Here is a 27034-nt window from a genome sequence, read left to right as displayed (position 1 = left end):
GCTCACGCTGGCCGGGGCCGGGTTACTTTCAAACCAGGAGGAGATCCTGGCTGAAGAGGTTTAAGAACTGCCGAGTGCATCGGTGTGAATGACCCCCGGGCCCAAACGCGAAGTGGGACCCGGCGTGTGACCTCGGCCGGCCGGCTGGCCGGCCGCCCGTCCCCGCGCTCCCGGGGAGAGCACCACTGCGGGGCTAGCTACCGCCGCCCCGGACCCCCGAGCATCTCGCCCCGCTGCCTGGCAGGGTAGCGAGGATCACACTCCGTAAGTGCTGTCTCTGTAACTTTAAAGCGCGGCCCAGATAAAACTGGAGCCGAGAAGCCAGGGACAGCTGTTGAGCATTGATCCTGTTTAGAATGAAAGGAACTTTGTGATAGGAGCGAGAAGCATCAAATGCTGGCTGCACTGTAATGGGGGGTGGGAAGGCATCGGGATGAAGAAAGCTACTCTTCTGTAGCTGGAGGTAATGTCAGGATAACCAGTTTTAACCATGTCTCGTCCGAACAGGCACCAAAACAATACCTCCACTCAACCTTTTTGAAGGAAGTGCAACTGCGTAGCTTAGTTCTACCTGCTCTCTCTTTAATGTGTAAGAAACGGGCAGGTAGAAGCAAAAACGCTGCATTTTACAATGCAAATTTTAAAAGCAGAATAACCAGTTTAGGTGCGAAAGTAAATTCTGAAAAAGGGACTGGCTAGAGAAAACAATGTGGAAAAACTGAAATAGATACTCCCTCTCAACAGTAAACTAGACTGGGAACTCAAGGCGCAGGCAAGATCATCTATTCTCCAATTCTTAAAACTGGGCCACATACAATAAGCATAACTAGCTCTTGATTGTGATACTGGTAAAATAAGTGTAAAATATGTTACACAAAAATGCATACATTTGTTTAAAAGACAAAAAACAAGACCAGAACACTTCGAAATGCTTATGTGAGAAGTTTTTAACCGTGACATCACTGTTTAGGTTTTGTGTAATAAAGTAAGTTTTCCAGATCGTTTACTCCATTTTCTCTAGTTTCTGCACTGCATGCTGCAAATATGAAGAAAGGAAGAGGAGGACCAGACCGGCACAGTTCCTTTGTGTCTAGATAGAATAAAGGTATCTTAGCCTGAAAAAAATAAGGCATACACATCTCAGGCAGAGTATCAGTTAAAGAATAGATGCTCACAAAAACCTGTTCCCTTCTGAAACCTTACTAAAATAGTAAATTTTAAGAGTAAATATTAAAATTAACTTAATAATGAAATATTAAATTTACTATTTTAAAACAGTAAATGTTTAAAAGGCAATAACCCACAAACACAGAACATGAAAAACAAAATTTTTGCAAAGTGGAGAGTCTTTAGATGAATGGTAATTTAGATGAAAGAAAGATGAATCCTAAAGCCAGCAATGGGAAAGCAGAAAAGCAATTTGGTTTACATCATAGAACTCCCTAAAGGCTCAAGTTGAATTAGTGACAACAGGTACTGAATGAGGTGAAGGTGGGGCTAAAAGAGGGTGAAAGACTATGTATGAAGCGAATAGACCCTTGGGTCCTCTCCCTCCTCTGTGTATACAAGGAACTGCCCCTCCCCGAAGCTGGTACTAGACTTGAGAGGGTAAATACATGGTTATCTGAACTGGATGGCATCAGGCACAGTTAAGGGTTAGGTACCTAACTGAAACCAAAAGGATTAAGTTTATGCACTGAAGGTTGAACCTGTGAGCCTTCTTTCCTCACTTTACTCCCAGAAATCTGGCAGCCTGGCTTGTATCCTTCAGAGGACATAAAAGCCTTCTCAAGGGAATCTTACCTATATAGAAGAAAAGATCTAAAGATACCAATATCAGGGATTTCATAATGTAACAATGCAACCAGATCACAGGAGAATGAAGCCCGCATTCAATAAGCCCCACCCCAAACCAAACAGACCTTCCAGTCATCTTTTTAGGGTCCCACTCTTTAATAAGAGCAAACAAGCAAGACTTTGAAAAGGCCTTTAATATGAAAGATGTCCAAACAAAGGAATATTCAAACAAAAAGCTCTTGGATATTAAAAAAAATACATGATAGTAGAAAAAAGTAAACAAAATAGATAGGTTAGGAACAAAAAGTTTAGGAAATCTCCAGAAGGAAGAATAAAGATGGGAAACAGAGAATTAAATATAAGAATATTGGGAGACTAATCTAGGAAGTCCAAAATCCAAGTAACTTATTTTTCACAACAAGAAAGGGAGTCGGGGGAATCCACAAATGACTCAAGAAAATTTCCCAGACAAAAGAACTTGACTTTCCATACTTTTCCCATACTTTCCATACTTTACTTTTCCAAGGTTAAAGTACCCAGCTTCTGAACACATCATTGGGAAAATTTCAAAATAGTACATACAAAGAGAAAATACTAAGAGGTCTGGGGAGGGAGTGGGAGGGAATGGACACATACAAAAAAAATAAGAATCAGAATATCATTGCATTTCTCAGCATTTAGAAGACAGAAAACAATGGGCCAATGCCTTCAAAAATAATTCTAAGGAAAAGTTAATCCCAACCTGGAACTCTACACCTAGGCAACCTATGAATCGTGTGATGACAGACACTCAAGACCTCAAGAAATTTATCTCCCACACACTTTCTTAGGAAGGTAGTGGTGATAAATCAAGAAAGAAGTCAGGGGATTAACACACAATATAACAGTGAAAGGATACACCAACCCAAGAGGTGTGTAGCAAACCTAGAGAGTAAACCAATCCAAACTGGAATATACCAAAACAGACGACATCTCTAAGAATGAATACCTAATGAGTTGAACATACTAAAAGGAAGCTGGCACAAATGAAGGTGAGTCTGGGGAGAAATCAGTGACGAGTACAAAACACAAGTGAAAAAACTCCCTTCAAAAATGTTATGCAGAAAAAAAAAGTAGTAACATTATATATACCACATGGCCTAGTTGTGAAAAGCCTTAAGGTAAAAACTACTGAGTTAACCTAAACCATAACTATAATAGAGCCTTGAGATGGTAAGAATATGTGTGTCCATGGGAAGAGAAGGATGGTGAAAAAGAACCAAATCCTCAATTTCCACACCAGAAAGTCAACAGATGATACCTAAAAGTGAAAAACCAACACATAGCAAAATAAAGCAAGTCATTTAATGATATGGAGGTAAGTAATATGAGAATCAGCTGAGTTGAAAGTGGGTACCTCGGGGGGGGGGTGTGTGGAAAACAGCGTTGTTGCTTTTTAGAATTATTTGATTTTCTTTTACTGTAACGATGGAAATTAGAAGTGCACTGTAACGATGGAAATTAGAAGTAAATTTTTAAAAAATATAGCTTCATGTAACCTAGAAAGTAACAAAATTAAAATCATAAGAGTAACAAGTACAGTGATAAAGGGTTATCCCATTCCTACAGAGGTAAATCACTAATGATCTCTAACTGGTATTACTCATATTGGTTAAAAAAACAAACAAAAAACCCACGTCTGAATAACCTCTTCCACTAGGGAGGAATTCTGTATATAAATCAAGTCATGTATTTACATATAGTAAATCAAATCTTACATCAGATCTAAATCTCACCCACAGTTGAAGCATGTGGTACATAAAACTGGTTTGGAAGGCTGCTTCCTGGGTACACAGGTAGACCCGAGCATACCTTTAGGAGCACCATTTTGACTTATCTGAAAGTCACGTCATTGCTCCTGTTTCTTAAACAGGTAACAGTAAAGAGTTACCTTGTATTTTTTTTTTTAATAACTAAGGGTTTATACACATCACTGACATATGTCTTAAAATACATAAAATACCCTATTGTAACTGAACATAAGGCTGTTTGTCCTGACATTAAATATAGATGGAACTCCTGTGCTTTTTGTAGCTAATTTGGCAAGGGCTTCAGAACCAGATCATGGAGCTTGTTAGTGATATATAATAACAGAGGCTGAGACTAAGGGAGAGAGAAGCTCACCTTTAAATATTCACAACAGTTTTAGTGCATGAGCTAAAGGAAATCGCTAAAGGACAAGTGAGAGTACTGAAAAGCTAGATTTCAGATAGATACGTATGGTTACAAATCAGCTAATTCAAAAACACCTACTGACCATCAAGTTCTATACACGATGTTGGAGGAGTTTCGTCCTCTCCATCGAGAATAATTTCACTGTTTGCCTTAAGTCTTCAAAACTACTGATTTAGTATCACTGGATTTACTCCTGCATAAAAACAAAAACACCTAGCTAGTCCCAAAGAAACTGGTGAGATCAGGTCTGGCTAGCCACCCTCTGTCCCTTGTAGTCAAAGAGCCTCTAAGGACAAGAGATGTTGAGAACAGAGACATGATGGCAATGCAGCTACCTTTCCTGCCCAGAAACGGCACTCCTCTGGTCCCACAAACTTTTATTCATTCAGTAAAAGCTTACTGAGCACCCACTATGTGCAAGGCATTGTGCTAGGTACTGCAGTTTTTGAAATGACAAAACTGTTTGTATATGTAGGATCTGAGCTAGTCCTTGATAGTTCTCCTGATTTGAGAAAGACAGAATGCCCCTATGTGGCTCATTTAGGGAGCCAAGAGCACAGATGAGGTCTGTTTTCTGTCCTTCTATCAGCCCAGCATAAACTTTAGGCTTCCTCAAATCAGTCATAAGTCAAAACAAATAAGGCACATTTTTAAAAAAATTCCCCCCTTTAATTGACCAAAGTAAAGCCATGACATTTCATTTGGTAACCTGCTCAGAATTATAAAGATCATTCCATTTGGCTCAGCCCATACTGCCCAGGACAAAACCTCCAGACAATTCTAATCTCGTCGTGCTCTGTTCTTATAAACTGCATATTTTTAAACCATCTTCAGCGCCCTAAATGTGACACACTCAGTGCGAAGCAGATCAGAGCCGAACGGACGTTAACATTTATGTCCTTGACAAGCCACGATTATCCAGGTCCTTCACCTGCCAACAGAAAGGTATCAGTTTAATATTTACAATCATCAGGTCAACATGGGAGAGCTTCTCTACTGAGCTGGGTTCACCCAGATGGGGACAGATTATGTTGGATTATGCTGCCTGGTTTGGCTCTGGTGTGGGACTAGCTACTCTTTCAAATACAGCAAGAGTTCTCAACCTTTTCTTACGTAAGAGGTATAACACACTTCTATGTGACTCTCTATGCCATAAGTTCTTCAGTGGGAGAGAAGAAAATGTAGTTCGCAAACACACACACACTCTCCTTCTCTCCCTCTCTCCCTCTGTCCCTGTCTTTCTCTCTCCCCCCACCGCTCCAAGACTGACAATCACTAAAACAGATCAAGTCTGGCTCCAACTGGAAAAATATCACTGTAACCACTTCCAGGATGACAGAAGACTGGCGTGTCTACTTTCTAAGAACAATCTAAAATAAAAATATTCTAAGTGAGTCGCAAGCTACTTTTTAGACATTAGAAATATCCCTATTTTATAAACATGTGGCCCCGTTTTTAAGCACTAGAGCTGCTTTCTCAGTGTTACATCTGCTCACCTTGTATATCCTGACCAGCCAATGTTCTGTGGTATATGCTTCCTCCAGGACATCAAGCTCAAAGTCTTTATTCCCAATCTCAGCATTCCGAACACGGTCATAGCCTAGTGGACGCTCTAGAGAGTGACAAAAATGGAGACACACATCTTTCTACAGTGCTTATTTCCTACAGAAATACTAAGTCAACTTGATTAGTCATCCCACTGGAACATTATTCCCTAGCATGCAATTTGTTTAGAGAGTAGGGCTTGCAGAAAAGGACATCAGTTAGTAAGGGCAAATCAAGTGTTACCCTAACTCACGTCCTCTCCGAGATGATGCTTGGCAGAGTGCATGGAGATTATCTCTTCTAAGAGACAGAGGGCTGACTTCCAAGCACCTTTGTTCCTGAGGATTACCACCCATGGCCTCTGTGATACACTAGCAACCCTTCTGAACCTATCAGATGTCACAGGCCTGCATCTAATTCAAAAGTAGTCCCAACTGCAGAACTAAGAAAGGAAAGAAGTCAGAAAGAAAGACTTAATCAAATTACTTTCAATTTATCTGAAGAAATGTAAAGTCCTTTATCTCGCTCTATCACCTTTCACATTCTTTTCTCCACTACAATACCGTTTACTGAGAGGCAATAAAAAGTAATGGGCAAAAGCACAAAAGCTAGAGCCAGACTGCCTGAGTTTAACCTGACCCTGCACTAGTTATGTGCCTTTGGGCAGTTAAGGAACCTACTTGTACCTCAATTTCCTCATATATAAAATGGCAATAATATTAGTATCAACCTTTCGGATTGTTATAAGGATTAAATGAATTAGTAGATATAGAGCACTTAAAGCAGTGCCTGGCATATAAAAAACACTGTATGGGGCTTCCCTGGTGGCACAGTGGTTGAGAGTCCGCCTGCCGATGCAGGGGACACGGGTTCGTGCCCCGGTCTGGGAAGATCCCACATACCGCGGAGCGGCTGGGCCCGTGACCCATGGCTGCTGAGCCTGTGCGTCCAGAGCCTGTGCTCCGCAACGGGAGAGGCCACAGCAGTGAGAGGCCTGCGTACCGCAAAAAAAAAAAAAAACACTGTATGTGTTAGCTATTACTGTTGTTACTGTTGTTATTATCAGGAATCACTCACTGGCTTCTGTGTAGACTTGTCCAAAGCGGTAGTAACACATCTTGTACATGAGGCAATTGAGCAGCACTGGAGAACCCTCACGGTCCACACGGAATTCCCCAGTTGGAGTATAATAATCATGTTCCTTGATATGTTTGCCTGTATCTGTGCTCCCTCCAATCCGGACCATCCACAGAAATTTGTTGATGTCTAGAAAAAAAAGAAAAAGAAAAACTGCTGTTATCACAAAGGTTGCTGGAGCTAAATCACCTAATGAAAGGTCACTATGTCTAAGGAAATTCCCCCAAATACTTTTCTAATGGGGTATAGTACCATTTAACTCTAAGTTATAAAAATAACAAAGCTAATGTATGGTCAAAACTTTTTTCCTCAAAATATACAGCTTTTCCTATAGATTTTCCTGTAGACTCCTAAAATCCTACGCTATTGGCCCAGACTTAGGTCATAACTGAAGTTAGTCCCAAGTATTAGCTAGGGCTAAGCTGTCCAATATATTAGCTATTAGCCACATGTAGCTGCTGACACTTGATATGTGGCTAGTCCAAATTAAGATGTGCTGTAAGTATAAAATACATGATGGATTTCTAAGACTTAGTCCAAAATAAAACAAAAAAAAGTGGGTAAAATATTTTGGTTACACATTAATGTTTTAGATATATTCAGTTTAATAAAATTATTTAATTCATTTTCCCTGTTTCTCTTTACTTATTTTGATATGGCTAATAGAAAAAAAATTTTTTTTAATAAATTTATTTATTTTATTTATTTATCTTTGGCTGTGTTGGGTCTTCGTTGCTGCGTGTGGGCTTTTCTCTAGTTGCGAAGACCAGGGGCTACTCTTCCTTGCGATGCGTGGGCTTCTCGTTGCGGTGGCTTCTCTTGTTGCGGAGCACGGGCTCTAGGCATGTGGGCTTCAGTAGTTGTGGCACATGGGCTCAGAAGTTGTGGTGCACGGGCTTAGTTACTCCACAGGATGTGGGATCTTCCCGGACTACGGCTCGAACCCCTGTCCCCTGCATTGGCAGGCGGATTCTTAACCACTGTGCCACCACGGAAGCCCCGCTAATAGAAAATTTTAAGAATACATACGTGGATCCCACATGTCATTGGACAGCAATGACCTAGGGAGTAGCAGCTTTACCAAAAAGGTAGAGAAGAGAGAATGTACTCCCTCTTGACCTACAGTTGCAAAGTTACAAACTTCTAAAGCACATGTATGAGAAGTCAACATTTCTATGTCAAACACACTACCAGGCTCCATAAATACTGACAGCACCATCAACTCAGGTTATCTCTTAGAATATGTCACTCCCTGTATCTCCCCCAAAGGCTTTAGGGAAATAGACGATTAGTATAAGATGAATCATTGATCCCTAAGAAAAGATTCCTACTGCTACTAAAAGGGGTTCCAGGGAATATCACAGTGGTGAAGAACACAGACTCTGGATCTGGACTCTGGATAAACTGCCTGGGTTTGAATTCCCACACTGCCAATTCTAGGTGGGTGACCCTGAATAAGTTACTGAACCTCTCTGTGCTTCAGTTTCCTCATATGTCGAATTAGAAAAACAAGAGTATCTGCAACGATAGGGCTGCTACAACATTATAAGTAAAAGCATGTTACCTTACATATTGTTTGTCACATAGTAAGTATTCAAGAAATAATATTATTATCCTCATGGAATGTCTGCAATCGTACCTCCATCTTTCAAATGGAAAACCTGAAGCACAGCGACTTGCCTAGACCACACAGCCAGAAATAGGACCAAAAATAAAACCCCAGAGCATCAACTCAACTATCTTAGAGTACTGATTTTATAGCTCCCTGGCAGGTATGTTTGAAGCAAAAAGCTGACAAGCTTTGAGAATGGAAGACTGCACAGCAAAAGAAATGATCAACAAAATGAAAAGGCAACCTATGGAATGGGAGAAAATATCTGTAAACCATATATCAAATAAGGGGTTAATATCCAAAATATATAAGGAACTCATACAACTCAATAGCAAAAAACCCCCAAATAATCCAATTAAAAATGGGCAAAAGACCTGAAAAGACATTTTTCCAAAGAAGAGATTCAAATGGCCAACAGATACATGAATGAAAAGGTGCTCAACATCACTAATCATTAAGGAAACATAAAACTACAATGAGGCATCATCTCATACCTGCTAGAATGGCTCTCGTCAAAAAGACAAAAGACATGCTGGTAAGGATGCTAAGAAAAGGGAATACTTGTGCACTGCTGGTGGGAATGTAAATTGGTACAGACACTACAGGATCAGTGGGGAGGTTCCTCAAAAAATTCAAAATAGAACTACCATGTGATCCTGCAATCCCACTTCTGGGGATATATCCAGAAGAAATGAAATCAATATCCCAGAGAGATATCAGCAGTCACTGCAGCATTATTCACAATAGCCAAGACATGGAAACAACCTTAGTCTATCGACAGATGAACAGATAAAGACAATGTGATATATATATATATGTATCATGGAATACTAAAGATTTCAGGGAACTATCCATTTCTACCACATACGTGTGTACATTCGCATATATAAAAATACATATGCAAACAAACATACATACATACACAAATACTTTTCTGTACTATTTGGATAAATTATTATTAGCAGGAAAAAAACCTATAATCACACACAACCAAATGGTGCTGAAACAATTGCTTGTGAAAGTTCAAATCCATGGGACCACATCCCTGCTATCATCATTCTTCCTCTGCTTGTACAAGACACACCACACATAGAAACTAGTCTTATTACTTTATACTGACACTTTACATATACTATCCAGGTGGATTTGTTAAGTCTGTCTATATCAGAAGCCAGACATAATCTAAAATCTGAACATCTCTAAGAAGCAACCACATATTCAAAGAAAATTGAGACAGAAATATGAGGTAATTATTAACTGCAGAGAACAAGTTATTCTAGATAAGAATGTAACCATGGTGTACAGGTTGACTCAGCAGTAAATAATATTTACTTAGTCATGATGAAAACACTTTATCTGGATTTAACCAAAAACTGATCATTAACTCTACTGAGAAGATGCAAGACAGAAAGGGGGAGGGGATCATACAAAGAACTAAACTCCTTACCTACCTTAATAAGAAGTTGACACAGCGTATCTAAAATGATCGATCAATGAATAGCAGGATATACATATTATTTAGAAATATGTACATAAGTACTAGAAGAAATAACTGAAGGAATAATTTTCCTGGGAACTGACGTTATAAAGTAGTTTAGGGGCAGAGGACTTTTTTTTTTTTTTTTTTTTTTTTGCGGTATGTGGGCCTCTCACTGTTGTGGCCTCTCCCGTTGCAGAGCACAGGCTCCGGACGCGCAGGCTCAGCGGCCATGGCTCACGGGCCCAGCCGCTCCGCGGAATGTGGGATCTTCCTGGACCGGGGCACGAACCCGTGCCCCCTGCATCGGCAGGCGGACTCTCAACCACTGCGCCACCAGGGAAGCCCTACCATTTTTATTATAAACCTTCAGAAGTATTTAACATTTAAAAATATAAACAGGTATTGCTTTAATTTTTTTAAGGCAGAGAACTATATTTGGATGATTCTTCTAAACATACGATTTTGCTAATAATCACAGGGAACATGGTTAACATATGCCATATAAATATATATATATAAAACATTTTAAGTTGGCAGATGATTCTATGGCTTAAACCCACTAAAAAATGTTAATTCTTAAGCTCATTTTCAGAAGCCTTATATTCTCTGTTGTTTACTGGTTGTGGAACTACTCCTAAGTCTTTAGACAATTATAGCATGCCATATCTACATGAGAAGAATTCTTTATATCTACTTCCTACCTGTTGCAAAATAAATAAATAAAAATAACCAAATCTCAAGTTGCAAATACTTAAAAACTTCCCCAACTAAGAAAATATGTTGATATTGGTAAAAGGATAGAAAAATAAAGAGATTCATCTAGTCTTCTTAGAATCTATGCCTTGTAGCTAGAAGTAGAATCAAGTACATTACCATCAGAGGAATACCCAGTAAGGCCTCCAAAAATGACCAGCACATAGCTAACATCAAGCTCCCTCATGATCTCATAGGCTTTTTCTTCTGTGGATGCCATTGCCTAGAAAAACACACGCACGTTTCTCAGCGCAAAATTCCAGGCCATGTGACCCCTCATGGAGAAGTATTTCCCACTAAACCCTGTGCATCAAACACTCAAATGACCCCTTCACCTTACCTGCCCTACTCGAGAAATATGGGTATTATTCCATGTGTTGTTATCCACTAAAATAGTCCGATTCGCCATAGCTGTAATCTGGTAGCCATAATCCCACCATGACATGACCTTCGCATCCTGAAAGAAGAATGGGAGATGGAAATAACAAGCTTCTCACTGCCTCCAAAATCAAATACAAGAGGGGTGGAAGGGCATCTGACAGGAAGTGAGATATTGCTAATTAATGTTTCTTCACAGAATAACATACGCCCAACAACAAAATACATCTTGGTACCTGGTCCTACATTTACATACAATCATGAAATCTCAACCGCAAATTATACAACCCAACATTGCCAATACTTTCATCCCAGATCATCTTATACAAACAAGCATAATGGTGCGGGAGGTGTAGTGGGCTGTGCAGTATTTCCAAATAAACAGCCTGGTGTCATCAGATAACCGTATTAAATAAATGACCAAAAACAAAGTCACAATAATCAGTTACTAAAAAGAAGGGGGGTGGGGGAGGGGAAACAAATCACAGGATAGGACGAAAAAGGATTAAGAAATTCTTATAAGAATCTAACTCAGAAGTGCCATTCCCAGCAGCTATTGGAAAGAAAATCACTTCAGATTCTCAAATGGTATAAACCAAAATGTTAAAAGTGGTTATCTTAGGTGATCCTTTATGGAAAATTTATGTCTCCTTTTTCTTTTCTTCGCTTCTATTTTTGGATTTTTCTACAATAAACATGCATTATTTATTAACTATTTTTCTTCTTTTATAATTGGAATGGCCTACCTCATGATAAAATCACCATGCTGTCAATACAAGTGTCCAAGCAGAGTGCAGATAATTACCAGTAAAGGTCGCTTACAGAAAAAATCCTGAATTGAATGGAGGTTGACCTTTAAGGCTCATTCAACACCAGGTTCGATAGCTCCAATTTCTCCAAGCTTTCCACCCATCTAAGAGCTATCTGATTCACTCTAACATCAAATGTCTCTCCCTTCCTCCTACCGCACAATCCCACGCCTCCCAAATCTTCACCTCTGGAGTATTGTGACGAAGCCAATAGTACGCTTCTCGGAAGTCATCAAAAATGATCCTACTACCATCCCCACCACGAGCAGACAGCACAATGGACGGAGAAGAGTAGGCCTCGCTGGTCACCCAGGTTGAATGAAAGGTATAGGTGATGAGAAAGAAAGCCATGACGAGTATCATGCCACTTGCCACCTAGACAAGGAAGAACAACTGTGCTGTAAACCAAATTAAATTTATGTAATACAGAACAGCTTCTTACACACAGTCAGTAATATAGATGAGATGACTCAGAATAAATTAGAGGCTATGAGTTCATTCCGAGCTCTTGTGACAGTGCTCTACTTTACTCCCCCTCACTCAAACAAACAAACAAAATACAAATGCAAACACACACACAAAGACACACACAGTTCCCCAAGCCAGTTCTTTGCGTTGCTTAATTCTTACTTCATTCTTAATAGGGTAGGTAGAATCCTGTTGTTTCTTGTTCTTCTTGTCTGGTCTACTTATGTCCAAATTCTTCATATAAGTGGACAGCACCTGAGAGACTCCAATGCCAGAAAGAATGCACATAACAGGCGCCAACACTAGCATCAGACGCACCTAAAAAAAAAACGGAAGCAAGATCACAATCAGTGTTTTACAAATTACAGATTTCAACCTATTAGTAGATGATGACATCAATTTAGGGGTTTTCAACAAACATGATCTGTCAGTGAAATGGAACAAAAATAGAAGAGAAAATACTTGATACATCTATAGTAGAATATATATATTTTTAAAGTTTGTTTTTCAGGTCTACATGTATATATGTATACCCTGAGCAATGATACGATATAAAATGTATTTCTTAACTGTGGTTTGGGATCAAAAAAGTGTGAGAAGCACTAACTTAACTGCAATATATAAACTCTCTTCTCTCTTTTAACAACCTAGCACTCAGAACCCAGGCCTTTAAGAAAAAAACATCATCTCCCATTTTAAGACACCAGAAAGAGAGGGGAAGGAACCCACCCAGGGTCAATTTCTCCAACAAGTGACAAAGTGCCTCTCCCTAACACAAGGGTTATGAATCCAAGGAAGGTGGGCCCCACAATCAGAATGTATGAGTGCCCCATACATTCCTGGGAAGGATCAACAACAGTGAGCAGCTTTACCACGCAGCCCCTCAAGCGCTCAGAGGGAAGCCCCTGCACAGCATCAATACTGAACCTGCCATGCAGGGGTACGAAGAAAACCCTCAGAGCTAGGGGTGGAAAGGTTCGCTAAGACTGCAGGCATTCATTCCTCACCATCACAGCTGAAAAGTACATGCTGGTCACACCATACATGATGATGAAAATCCGGGCATCAGACAGGTTGCTAAAGCAGTAATAAAGACCAACTACAAAAGTAAAAGTAAAAAGAAGTGAAAAGCTGAAAAAACAATCATAGATACATGCAAAGATGTTACTACGGCACTCTTTAAAACAGCAAAAAATCTGAAACCACATAAACGTCCAACATTAAGGATGTAGTTAATTACAGAATATTTATAAAATAGAATAAAATACATCAATTAAAGTACTGCTGTGGAAGTTTATGGACCATATGCCTTCCTCTTTACACACCTCTGTACTTAAAAAACTAACAAATGATATATCTTATATATTATTTCTCTAAAGTAATACTAAATAACAAATTATCGTGATTATGAAATTTTAAGTCAGAGGAAAAACTCTATCATCTGACTTCTAATCAATAAATAAATGGATGAATATATATCAAAGCGTTGACAGTAGCAACAGGTGTGTGGTGAGAACTCCTGAAATTTTACTTTTTGAAATATTTGTCTATATTTTTACAAATGACAACTTACTTTCATAATAAGAAAAAAAAAGTTACTTTAATAAAAAACAAAGTCCCTACCACTGGTAAATTCTAAGATATATCTGAATTGGCCAGAAGATAAGTTAGATGAAGAAGTTTTACAGTCAGCTATGCCTATTCTCAAAATTCAATACTGCCAAGAAGATAAATGGGGAGGAGTCAGGGATGAGGGGTGGGATATACTAGAAGCACTCAAAAACCCTGAACTAGGGCTGAACTGTAACTTATGATACAAATGAACAGAAAGCTGTGAGACTCTGAACTTGCCAGTATCTGCAATTGTTCAACTTCTGCTCTGCTTCAAATATTAGAAAAATGTGCTTAGCCATCCTCTGTACTGCATAGATAAACAGGCAAAAACCAAAAACAACAACAAAAGCACAAGGATGAGGGTATTTTACTTATTTTGAATCAAATGATGATTCTTAGAAAGAAGACCACTTCAGAACAAGGCAAACAGACCTGGAAACATGAAGACGAGAAGCTGCAGGTCGAAATAGTACGAAGACCAGGTCGTAGGCTGATGCTCAGACACAGAGGCGATGATGGGGATGTTGTTCTTGGCATAAGAAGGATCCAGCAGTGAGTAGAAACGGCCTGTCCAGGGAGATATTTTTCCTGGCAGCAAAGAGGCAACAAATATTTCACAATTACTTCTGAAACAAAATAACATGTGATCCTAACTAATCACAACTTTCCATTTAATAAGCTTCTCTGAGACAGAGGACTAGGTTTTTGTTTAAATGCCACCAATAGTTCGAGAATTTCACTCCTTCCTTTCTTTCAAACTTGAGAGTATTTTTGTCAGCACAGTCAGTAGAATAAAGTCAGGTTGTATATAAACTCAGAGAGAAGGGAGGCAGAGATACTTCCTAGAAGGGTTTTAGGACCAATCTGGTCAAACCAAGGCCAATGCTATAAACTAAGTCACTCAGCCCTCCAGTGGTGCTCTGAATACACAGAGTCTTGGGCAAAATCAAATCAGACTCTGAGAAGTGTACGTGAGGAAGATGAAGAGAGGAGGAAAACGTGGCATGCTACCCAAACTAAACAGTCACGGTTTTGTCATATGGGATTAGATGAGGCCACGCTGTAGGGCAAGCAATGTTAGGATTTCTCCCACCCTACCAATAGGAAAGAAAAGGACGGACACACACACACACACACACACACACACACAGAGGAGAAAGATTAGCATGGTAAAATACAGTCCTGTCACCAAGTGTAGGTCTTCTGAGATTAAGAGCTGATCTAATATGATTTTCTTTCTATGCTGAATCCAGACACTGGCTGACAATAGGACTGAATGTGCAGAAGTTGGACTTTATATGCTTGAAATCAAGAGAAACAGGAGGAAAGAATGAATCTTTCTGTGGCCAGGAAATAACCCATATTTTTGGAGTTTATTCTATGTTCATACCCATTTACACTTAATACTAAAAGCCTTCCCTACCTGTCAGCATGAGGAGAGCTCCCACGGTGAGAAGGACAAAGCCTACCAGGGAGATGACACTTCGGAAAAGAACTTCAAATTGCTGTGGATTCAACTTGCTGCGTAGATAATCCACAAAGGCATGGATCTGGCAGAGACCAAAGACCCCAAAGGCTGCCATGTGCTCTGATGAAAGGACTGGCTGTAGGTGAAAGCATATGTATGAGATTGTCAGGAAAAGAACGGGTCCAGCCTTGACCTGAATTATCCTGACCAAGTTCAGACCAAAGGGTCCAATGAGTTCTGAGGCCACCAAAGAATTAGGACCAATCTAGAGGAGGGTCTAATTCACCTACCTCATTTTTCAAAGAATATTTAGAGTCCTCCAAAGTGTACCACACTCTATCATTATCACATCTCTGGCCTTTGCTCAGGCTATTTCTTGAGCCTCGATTGCAATTCTCACTTTCCCAAAATTTGCATTCACAGAAATTCTGATCATTCAAGGCCCAATGCAAATACCATTTCCTCCTAACCTACCAAACTGAAATCCATCACTCTCCTCTATATTCCACACATTTTAGATCTCTTCCATAACTTAGACCAATGGTCTCAAACTCCACCAGGCATAATCATGGCAGGGGACAGGAAGAGGGGGGGTTTAGACAGACTGCTAAGCCCTACCGCCAGAGTTTCTGATTCAGTAGATCTGTGGCAGGTCCCCAGAATTTGCATTTCTAATGAGTTCCCAGATGCTGCTGACACTGCTGGTCCAGGAACTACATTTCTAGAACGACTAGACCACAGACTAGTGGTTCTAGAAGCGTGTGCTTCTTTCCCAACAAGACTGTGACTTCCTTAAGGACCAGAACCACATTTTTACTTTTAACATTTCCCAGGTATTAGCAAATTGCATACAGCAGATGATCAGTAACGAAAAACTTGCTGACCTGAATAAGGGTTCCACTTTCGTAAGAATTTTACATGACAAATCACACATACCACATTATTCTCTGACTTAATAGCTGTCTCTTAACCCTGTGGGGTAATGTGGTTAAAAGGTTCAGGCTTTGCTTGCTAAAGAACTTTCACTTGGGCCCGATTAAGAAGTTCAGGGGTCATTACTATTAAATGGAGTCATTCGCATTAAAAAGGACTGAAAAAGATAACTGTGATCACTCACCTTAACTCAGCTCAACCAAAATATCCCTCCTCCTCCCATAAACCTAAGCCAAGTTAGGAGTCATTAAATTCAAACTTCATGAACAAATATTAACACACTCCAGGAGGCAGACTTTAATGACCAATAACTCTGTTGCTTCAGTTAACAGAAGCAGTGTTAGCAAGGTCAGACCTGTGAATAAGTTTTACTATCCTCACCAGAATCCAAGATAAATCAATTTAGTTGGAGCTGCTTAGAAAAAGTGGAAGCAGCTAAAAACCTCACTCAGTCTAAGGCTCACCTGGAAACCCACAAAGGAGATCTGCATGGAAAGGATGGTGCCCAGGCAGTAAACAGTACAGTAGGCCACATAGATCCGGTGGGAGAAACGTCCTGTGAGCATCAGCACCAGTACATGAAGCGGGATCAAGTTGATCAAGAACACATAACCTCCCCATGAAGAGACCTAGGACAGGATAAAAAAGAAAAGTTCGTCTGAGCACTCCTCCTTGGATCACCACCATGTACCTTAGGATGTTACCTGTGACCTTTTTTTTTTTTTTTTTTTTTTTTTTTGCAGTACGCGGGCCTCTCACTGCTGTGGCCTCTCCCGTTGCAGAGCACAGGCTCTGGACGCGCAGGCTCAGCGGCCATGGGTCACGGGCCCAGCCACTCCGCGGCACGTGGGATCTTCCCGGACCGGGGCACAAACCCGCGTCCCCCGCATCGGCAGGTGGACTCTCAACCACTGCGCCACCAGGGAAGCCCTACCTATGACCTTTTTAAAGAACATCTCTTTACAGTAACCAAAAACTTTATTTACACCAAGTGGTTTAAAGAGTTTAAATAATTGACTCTTTAAGTAGGAAAATCAAATTAACACCCATTACTGTAACTCAATCCTCTGTTTGCTATGGCTCCTGCCATCACGATCACAAAACAAGAAGCCCCCAACTCTCAGCATTAATCTGGATACACCCTACGGTAAGGTCACACAGAGGATTTAGGGATTCAAGGGAAATGTGATCAAGTGGAAGCAGTTAAGGAAAGAAGTCTCGTTGTTTACAAGATTGAACAGAAAAAAATATACGTCAGGAAAGGAAAAATTTAAGGGGAACACACCAGAAAAGAGAGTTGGCCAACCAATATGTACCCATAGGAAATACAGTATCTGGAAACCTTTAAAAATTAAAAAAATTATCTCTATCTTGCTATTATACAATGGATATACCTGCCTGCCTTGGATTAGGCTTTGTATGGACACAACAGACTATATAAAGACTTTTAGCCTCTAGTTCATGGTCTCAAAGCCCAAGAGCTACTTCCAATTTATATCAGTTGATCCCGATAGGTATTCAGACATAGAGAGACTCCTGAAAGTAGGGAGTGAAGAGTTACCATGTAGAAATAAGCAAGGGCACACTTGGCTGCCCAATAGATGGAACCAGTCTTTACTGCTTTGATCCACATGTAGTAGGTGAGTAACATGCAGAAGATGGCAATCCCTGCAGAAAGAACACAAAAATCCAGTAAAAGGCCATGCTGGAAGAGTATTTCATACTGTTCTGGAACAAACTACCTGGATTCATATCTCAGACCTACTACCCATTAACAGTGTAATTACTCTACCTCCCTTTGTCTCAGTTTCCTGTAAAAGAGTCCATAATAGTATCTACTTCATAAAACTACTGTGAAGACAAATTTAACTATTGCATGTAAAGCACTTAGAACAGTACCTAGCATGCAGCAAGCACTCAGTAAGTATTAGTCATTATTACTACTATTCTTTCCAGGCACTAAATTCCCTGCTGTTTCAGTCCTAAAGATATCCCGTACTATCAAGCACCAGCCTGCCTCTACATCTTACCCCAAGCTGGTCCATATGCCCTGACTGCCTCTCTCCTTAATATCTGCCTAACGAAGGTCCAACTTCAGGGCCCAGTTCAAATACAACTACTTCCAAAAAGCCTTCCGTGATTCCCAAATCTGAATTAATCTCTCCTCTCACCACGTTCCCAAAGTACTCTGCTCACCCTTCTCTCATGGCACATAATACTATCTGCCCATTATTATTAATTTTTATAGTCTGCATTAATCTGTGTTAATAGATTATGGGCCAACATAATTTTATTCATTATCTATCCCTATAATTCCTTAATTATAAGCCAATACTCCTATTCATTAACTATCTTTATAATACCTAACACTGTTTTACCAATAACATTCAATAAATACAGGCTGAATTGGAAATAAGTCAATAAAAGTCACCATAGTTTTAAGAATATCCATTCCTCTCATCTAGGAAAATAAAGCAAATGTTTACAATGTTAAAACAACAGTACCAACCAACACTAAAACTTAACTCTACTTTTAGGAGTACGGAGATGAGCCAAAGGCCTTATATAAGGAAAATTACCCGCTACCTTTCTAGAGGAAATGACAGAGAGAGAATATAAACTTGTCTGAGGTCCCTTCCTGCCCTTTTTTTTTTTTTTTTTGGGATGTGGACTGTTTTTAAAGTCTCTATTGAATCTGTTACAGTACTGCTTCTGTTTTATGTTTTGGTCCCCTGGCCGAGAGGCATGTGGGATCCTAGCTCCCCGACCAGGGATCAAACCCACACCCCCTGCACTGGAAGGCGAAGCCCCAACCACTGGACCACCAGGGAAGTCCCTTCCTGCCCATTTCTCATCTTCTCACCCAGACACCATTTTTGCTATCACTAAACAACAGATTTGAACCCAGATTCTACTGTACTTCATGAAGCTCTACTAGATAATGAGGTGAACAGATCCTCTTCAGCCCTTTAAGTCTTACCTTCATTATCATAGGAGCCAGCTACAGATCGGGAGATATAGCCAGGAACTACAGCAATCATGGCTGCAGCAAGAAGTCCAGCTCCTGCATCCTGTAAGACAAGAGGGGTAACAGGAAGTTAACACCAATACATCTATGAAAGAGAAGAGAGGATCCACTAGTCCATTCTGCTTACAATGGGCCCAGGGAACAGTCTGACACTTTCCACGGTAGATGTGATGCTAGAAATGTTTGCAGCACAAGAAAGCTACATACTTCACAACCAATTCCCCGCGATGATGGCAAGTCTGAAACTGAGTACACACATGTTAAGAACAGACAAATCATGTAAGCTGTCAGATGCTGCCCCAGAATGGGCTGTTTGGCTGGAGCATCCCCAGATTTATGAGTCCCTACCCCTAACAATATCTGCACACCACAGGAACACCAGTCACCCCTCTACAAGCTATCCAAGGACAACCAAAGGAAGACCATACGTATTCGAGCTAAAAAGCCAACGAAGACAGGTGACAATCTCTCTGGACTAAAGATGCCAGGATCTTAGATAATAAAGCTGGAATATTCCTAGGCAATCTGTGAACTCAGGAGAGAAGAACAACAAAGTATAACCCACACTCCAAAAAAGGAAGGACTTGTCTGTTCGTAAGAGTCAAATTTGGAACAAGGGCAGCAAGGAGAAGGATGAAAACGTTTCCAAATTAAACTCAAGCCCTCCTACTAGTTTATCACCTCTCAGGTATCTCCCTGACACCATAGCCACAAACTAAGAATAGCATGCAAGGAGCCAGGGTCAGCAATGCAGAAACCTAGAAGAAGAGAGTCAGTATTATGGAGTCTACTACAAAAGCCAAGTGGTTTAAGAATTTTTAAATAAACATTTGAAAAAAAAATTAGCAAATAATTGCTAACTGTCCATTTCCAGTAGGAAGACCTAACCACTTCAGAACACTTCTTGTAGTTATTTTTCCTCTCCCTTAGATTGTGAGGAATTCAAAATCTAAACCTCATTTTAAATATTTTTTTTCCCGTATGTAGCAATTTATATTTGACCTTCATATGTTCTCTTCTAAGGATAAACAGTTGCTAATGACAAGAAACCACATATTCTCGGGAGGGGCTGGGGTGAACTCAGGAATTCGGCTCAGCAAAAGCGGGCTTTAGCCTCTGGCTCCCTGCCCTTCTAAGGCTCTCAGTCCCCCACCCTTTAGCATCAACTTGAGAGGTTCAACAACATTCATTCCCAAGCCTCCTGTCACCCCAAATCCTTCACCTTGAGTTCTTTGGTAAGGTGGTACGTGACGATGGTGGTGAAAGAAGAGAAGAGAGGGGCCAGGAACACACAGACATTCCGAATGTCGATGGTGATGTGGAAAAAATGGAGGACATGGTAGATTGCAGCAGAGGTGATCATTAAGCCTGTAACCAGAAGAAGAAGGGCCAATAGGTTATCCTAGTAAGACAAAGACAAGGGAAAGCGAAAGGGAAAATCCAAGTATCAATAAAGTGATAACACCGGTTTTGACAAACCACCAGAAACACTAATACAGCAACTGCAGGAGGCCTATAAATTTCTCTCCTATGGATTCAAGCAGAAGTCCAGAATTTACGGAAAACTACCCATTCCCGCTCTCCCATACATGTTCTCCCTTCTATATAAGATCTACTTTTAGGAATCTGCAAGCAGAATGAAATTACAAGTGTCACAAAACGAAGATATTAGAAATAAAAGACACTGTTCCATAATAGAAAAATATCTTACTGCTGCAAAGGAAAAAAATCCTGTTCCCCTCACCTGGGTAAATTGTTCCTCCAATGATTCGTCCCAAAGGGTACCAGGCCCGGTCATCAAACCAGTTATGGAATTTATAAAATCCCTCCTCAGCCAGGAACCGGGTAGTCCGATAATTAAAGTACCTATATCAAGAAAGAAATGAATTGTGTCTCCTCCTCTCCATACCCAAACACTTGCCTCAGTTTGCAGTGACTTTTGCTCCTCAGGTTACACCACTGAGGAACTTATCATTACTCCAATAACAGTCAGTTTGGTACCAAAAAGTATTTCAAGCATGAAAATCATTTTACATCACCATAAGCCTCCTCATTTATAGCTCCATGCTTGTCTCAGTTAAAGCACTGCTTCTCTCATAAGGAAATGCAACCGTAGTCTAACCTTATAAGAAAACACTCAAGAAGGATGCTTCACCAGGCTGGCATGTAGTAGGCATTAGCCCCAGTCAGAAAATTCAAGCACTCCAAAGACAGGACAGCTGAGATGTGGACACCAATAAACTTGACTCTTTTCAAGTGACAGGAACACACAGAGGAATATTTCCATACCACAGGCAAGGAGACAAGGATAACTTTAGGTGATGAGCATCTCTAAAGATGTGGGTGTAACACCATACGCAGGATGAACATTTTTTAGTCCACTCCATAACACAAACTTCTTAATAAGTGTTTAAACTTGTAATTAGATCTACTCATGTTGTTATCCAAAATAGTTCTGAATGCCACCTCCATGGTAGCATAAGAATACAGACTACATAAAAAATACTTGACATAAAATGCTTACAGTTATATACGGACACAGTTCTTTAGGTCCAAGCTATGTAACCCCTTCTCTTAAGTTTCTCATTTAAAAGGAAATAAAAAAGACAAAAATATATATGGAAATAATAAAAATATAAACAAATAAATAAAATAAAGGGAGCTGTTTAATCACTAAAGATAATCATTACTAACCATCTTTCCTGCCCACCCCTCTAACCCCATTTCCTCGTTGGTCAGTCAAGTTTTAGCAGCTGAAGTAAGTAAAGTAGCAGATGGCAGAAATCTCTATCCTTCTGGTTGTTGCTGATGAATGTTATTTTGGTAACTGTCAGGGAGACAGAAGGGATGGGGGTAGAAGGCAGTCAACGTGTGTCAGAATCATGTCCTTTACCTAACAGTAGGAGAGGCAGAGTCACACAGAGGAAGTGCAAGTTAGTGGGAAAAGGTCTGGCCTGGGTTCACACCCTGGGCCTCAGTTTCCTGCTCTGCAAAAAGAAGTGTCAAATCACATGATCTGTACAGTCCCTTTCATCTCAACAACTACAGAGCAGATGCTCTTGCTTTCCCTGACCATCTCATCTCAGTGTTTGCTCATCTAGAGGGTCTGAGAAAAAGCCCTAACAGACTGGTGATCAAGAAACAAAAGGATATAAGTTTCCTCATTCATGAGAGAGAAAACAAAAAACAGAAAAAACTGATTTGGGAGGCCCCAAAGAAAAGATCTGTATGCCTCCAAAGTGCTTTCAAATATCTACACAAAACAATACGACAAATCTGTAAATACATGCAGGTATTAAACTTGAATCCATGCTCCATAAACTGAATATGCTATTTTTAAGATATCAATGATGTTTCAAGAACCTACGATTCTGGTTCTCCAAATTTTTAATTAAGCCTTAACGCTAGGTAATATAATATAGTTACTCCAGTGTCTAGAAACAGACAAACGTAGATTCACATCCTGGCTCCTCCATTTACTCTGTGTGTAACCTTGAATGGTCTCTGCCAGCCTCAGCCACATTTGTGGAAAGGAGACACCACTACCTCCTTCTCGTAGGGTTATTGTAAGGATTTATAGATAATCTGTAAAACAGTTCTTGGAACAAAATGAAGCTCAGTAAATGTTTTTCACCTATGCCTCTTTTTATCTAATAAAATCTCCAATCCAACTCACAGCTTTAAATTTTCCTCAGTGTCTTACAACTTAACTGATAGGCCCGATTTCTAACATATTCACTGTTAAACAGAAAAAAGTCACAGATCTCAAGTTCATGACTTATAATTTTTCTTTTGAACCTCAAACACACACCAGGCCCAGGCCCCTTTCCCTCAGTCTGCACCATTAACTGTCTACCAAGCTGAGAAGCCAGGCTTCTCTTAGCTTAGCCAGATCTTAAGTGATAGGCACACCAGCAACGCCTCTCTCATTTTTTAAGAGTTTGAGAGACTCGCTCAAATTCCAACAGAAATGTTTCAAAAGGAGACAATTATCTCCTTTAGAAAACTTGAGAGTTTTCCCCCCAAAATGTATAGAAAGTCCATCTCCATTACGGAGAGCTCACTGGAACGTGAATCTGATAACCATGAACCTAAATGTTTCCCAAAGGAAATACCAGACCAAGCAAAGGTACTCACGGATCAAATTCATGGATGACACTTTCAAATCTCAGGACAGCAAAGAGACGAGTGGAGAATGCTGCAAAAACCAGAGAACTATTATTTTAATGGTAATGTACCATGAAAAACAATAGTAGGTAGTAATATTATAGAGGTAATAGTATTATCCAGCACACAAGTCACAGGAAATACAAAATGATGCTGAATAAAGTATTTATCCATTCCTCCCACACAGAAGAAACAGAGAAGTTCGCCTTCCCCTGACAATGACACCTACATTTCCACTTAAGTAGGACACATTTAACTACTTATTGTTAAGGCCTATGACAACACATTCACCTACTAATATTGCACCCAATTTACATGGTCGTCTTGTATATATGTTGACCTCCCCTCCCCACAACCTTACCTCCCCAAACCTTAGTTTGACGCAAACTAAGAGGTAAGGAAATCAAGACTACTTATGACTCATGAAGAGCTAGAAAAACCTAAGAAAACAGAGTAAGTTCTGGAGAGATTTTCAGAAATACTAAGGCAGGCAACCACAGAAGACAAGTATCTTTTACAAAATTCAGTATCTCAGAGTCCCCGCTATCTCTTTCAGTCCTAAGAGAAACAGAATTAGTACAGCGTGTTTCTCATTCTTTCCCAGATGATCAATAGTCCCAACTTTTATAATCCTTGTGTTTCTTTTATTTTGCTTTCGCAAAATTCTACTGATTGAGAACAGTAAAAAGAACACATTGCAATCTGCTGGGAAAAAACAAGGCATTTAAGAGAGCCATTGTTGATTTTTCAAGATTTTCTCCTTTCCATATCTGAAGAAAGAGAGGTCCACGTGCACACTCACATAACACAGCAGCCATTGACAGAATTAGAAGCTTCAGAAGTGTGTCCTGCTTCTCATAGGACAACCGTAAAAATCCCAGCTTGGTCATCTTGACATCAATGGGTGGCAACAGATGACACTCAAATAGCTAAAATGGAAAAGTCAAGACCATAAGATATTAAACACCTTTAACTTACCTAATTCAGTTTCATATTTTATGGTGGTAGAGAAACACAGAAACAGGAGTAATGCGCACACCAGAGAGGGTCAGGGCTAATACTAATACCCAAGTCAAGCCTGAATTATGACCAACTGGCAAGTAAGTAGGCACGTCAGGTCTGTGAGTCAAGGACGAAAAGGAATGAGACTCTATCACCACAATTCTGCTTCCCAGTCCTTGCAGCTAACGAGCACATAAGCACAATTGGCAACAGTGTGGTACAACAGGAGTAAAGAAGAAACACAGAAAAAAGGGGGTTGGAGGAAGACATGCAAAGAAAACAGGAAAGACTGGAAATACAGAAAAGAATAATTAAATGGAGAAACAGAGCATTCAAGAAAAGGCAGGAATGTATGAAAGAAAGCAGGGAATGAGCACAGAAGTGAAAGCAGAAGGCTGAGAAATAGAAGTCATGACTGAATCAGCACAGTTTACAGCCCTAAATTTCAGCTTCAACTGACTGGCTGCAAACTTTCTGTTCCCAATCCCAGTGGGGATGCAGGGTCAACTAGAGAGCATGACTGCTCACTCACTAATGCAGGTACAGTCATGCACTCAGAAAGAGAGGAAGATACACATAGATCACTGCACTTTCAATCGCTTACATCGCACTATAACTACTGCTCAGATCTACACCCACTTCCCATCAGCTGTCTCAAAGCATCCTGGAATTGACACTGCTGATTTAAGCCACTAATCCCAGAGACAGCTCATGGAACCAGATGACAATCTGGAAGGAAAAGAGAATAAAATTTTCCTACTAAAGCAAAGAAAGGTTGGGCTGGGGTAAGGGGCGGGGGGCGTACTATATTAAAATAAAATGTTGAGGGAAGCAGGCTGTAGACCATTCAGAAGAGTGATCACTTGGCGGACAAGATTTATCAGCACTAATTAGGAGGTTAGCTATTTCTGTTTAAGACAGCACTGCCTTCTTAAACCATAAACTGGTCAAGGACTAAGTGACAAAGAATATGATAATAAAGAATATGCAACACTGTACAAGACTGCAGGGGAAAAAAAGGAACCTGGATCCTTCCTGATCTTTCTCCCACTATTACTAGAGGAAAGGAGCGGAAAAAATAACACTGGACAGGGTGGAAGGCATGAAGAATCATATATTTCTAGCTCCAACTGTGGGAAATCAAGCATCTTTTCCATAACTGTCCCAGAGGGGTGGTTTTACATTTAATCCTAATCCCAAAGGAAAACCTTATCTTGAAATCAAAACTAAACACCTAACTCCAGGAAGTCCCTAATCCAGCCACATCCCTCAAGTTTGTACTTGTTTTCTCCCACGCCTGAAACAGGAAAACTTACCACCGCTGAGCTGATATGAGCCACACGCCTAGAAGACTAAGCGGACGAAATGAGTACTAGAACCTCTACCTGAAAACTGAGTAAAGAAGCTGGTAATTTAGGCCAGGACCTTAAGGGAGTTTCCATACTGTGCTCTCTGGTCGTGTTCGCACACCGCTAAAGCAAATAAAGGCAAAGTCACTTTCCTTAAAGCACCTGGCATCTGTCCTCCACCTCGCCTGTGCCGGCAAGCTGTGGCCCCCTGTCCCACCCTGGCTCTAGTTCCGAAGACGGCAACTTGCCCACCTGCTGGCTCACACTAGCCCCACCCTCCCCCACTTCTGCTCACTCCTGCGCGTCCCTCCTCCCTCCGTCTCCCACCTTCACGAAATGCAACACCCCGGACACCACCCAGCGCCATCCCACCGCCTCACCACCCCACCGCCTCAGCATCCTGAGCGCCAACCCCTCCAGGACTAGTCCCAGGGTCCGATCTTTTCCACGCCCTCCTAGCCTAAGCGCCCGCCCAATCCTAGACCCCCGCCATCCTTCCATTCCAGGTCGTCCCCCACACGCCACACGCCCCCTTCTCTGCAAGGCCTCAGACTCTGCCCGCGCCCGCGCCCACGCCCACGCCTGACGCCGTTAAAGCCCCACCAGCGCCTTGGACTGCACTTGCCCCTAACCCTCAAGTTATATCCTAGGGTCTTCTCACCTGACCCGAGCTCCTAAGGAATCCGCTCGCCTCCCGCTGCCATCCGTTCAGCGGCGCACCCAACCCTCGCAGCGTCGAGTCCGCCTCCCGGACCTCTCCCCATTGGTTGACTCAGGGCCAATACGACACTTGAAGAGGGCGATAGGATGACAGAACTGTCTGTCAGACTCGGAGGCGTGGACGAAGCCGCGCTCCCACTTTTTAACTGGACAATACAGGTATCATTTAGTAGCCGGAAGGCGGGACTTCGTGCAACCGCCGAGCCATGATAGGCCGGCTCAGGAGAGCGAGAGCGCGGAAAGAACACACTCGGAGCAGTTTGGTTGAGGGCCGAGCAGTGACGTGTCAGTCTGCGGGCCGCGAAGGAGTCGCGAGCGGAAGGTGTGGCGCGTTTAGCACAGTCACGTGACAAGAAGTGGAAACTACGCGAAGGAATGGGCAGAAACTACAAATCCCGAAAAGCCGGGCTGAGGTCGCTCGCCTCCGTTTCTGAGAGTTTCGTTTCTTTATAGGTAGAAATTGATGTTGCCTAATATAAGGTTAAAGGAGAGGTGGGAAGAATTTTCTACCTATTCTCAATGAAACCTCAATCGTTTCCCGGTCCAGACCTCTACATCTT

The 27034-nt window shown here is 41.0% G+C and overlaps 1 protein-coding gene across 2 annotated transcripts; it reads right to left on the bottom strand.

Annotated features, from left to right (window-relative positions):
• Positions 1 to 1973: 1973 nt before the first annotated feature.
• Positions 1974 to 26534, bottom strand: STT3A (STT3 oligosaccharyltransferase complex catalytic subunit A). 2 transcript variants are annotated; one of them, XM_033407441.2, is made up of 18 exons: positions 26416 to 26534; positions 24206 to 24332; positions 23374 to 23434; positions 20981 to 21102; positions 20459 to 20604; positions 19189 to 19279; positions 17770 to 17876; positions 16673 to 16837; positions 15231 to 15411; positions 14240 to 14395; positions 13201 to 13292; positions 12356 to 12511; positions 11912 to 12100; positions 10879 to 10995; positions 10659 to 10761; positions 6634 to 6822; positions 5508 to 5623; positions 1974 to 4942 (listed from the first exon to the last, which is right to left on the bottom strand). In XM_033407441.2, exons 2-18 carry the CDS (start codon positions 24291 to 24293, stop codon positions 4904 to 4906), a joined length of 2118 nt encoding a protein of 705 aa, XP_033263332.1. In that variant the 5' UTR covers positions 24294 to 24332; positions 26416 to 26534; the 3' UTR covers positions 1974 to 4903. The 2 variants fall into 2 exon arrangements, with proteins under 2 accessions (XP_033263332.1, XP_033263333.1); XM_033407442.2 differs by lacking the exon at positions 26416 to 26534 and adding an exon at positions 25722 to 25954.
• Between the last annotated feature and the right edge of the window lie 500 nt (positions 26535 to 27034).

The sequence above is a fragment of the Orcinus orca genome, chromosome 8, assembly GCF_937001465.1.
Source record: "Orcinus orca chromosome 8, mOrcOrc1.1, whole genome shotgun sequence".
Taxonomy (NCBI): domain Eukaryota; kingdom Metazoa; phylum Chordata; class Mammalia; order Artiodactyla; family Delphinidae; genus Orcinus; species Orcinus orca.
Note: the sequence above shows the minus strand (reverse complement) of the source record. Positions and strands in the feature narration are given on the sequence as shown.

What these genes read in the sequence shown, in the direction of transcription:
- STT3A (XM_033407441.2), bottom strand. Translation starts at nt 24,293, where the DNA reads ATGACCAAGCTGGGATTTTTACGGTTGTCCTATGAGAAGCAGGACACA. An exon ending in CCCTTGCTTATTTCTACATG is followed by an intron (nt 16,838 to 17,769) that starts GTAACTCTTCAC and finishes ATCCTGTCCTAG; the next exon opens with GTCTCTTCATGGGGAGGTTA. An exon ending in ATATTTCTCGAGTAGGGCAG is followed by an intron (nt 10,762 to 10,878) that starts GTAAGGTGAAGG and finishes GTGTTTTTCTAG; the next exon opens with GCAATGGCATCCACAGAAGA.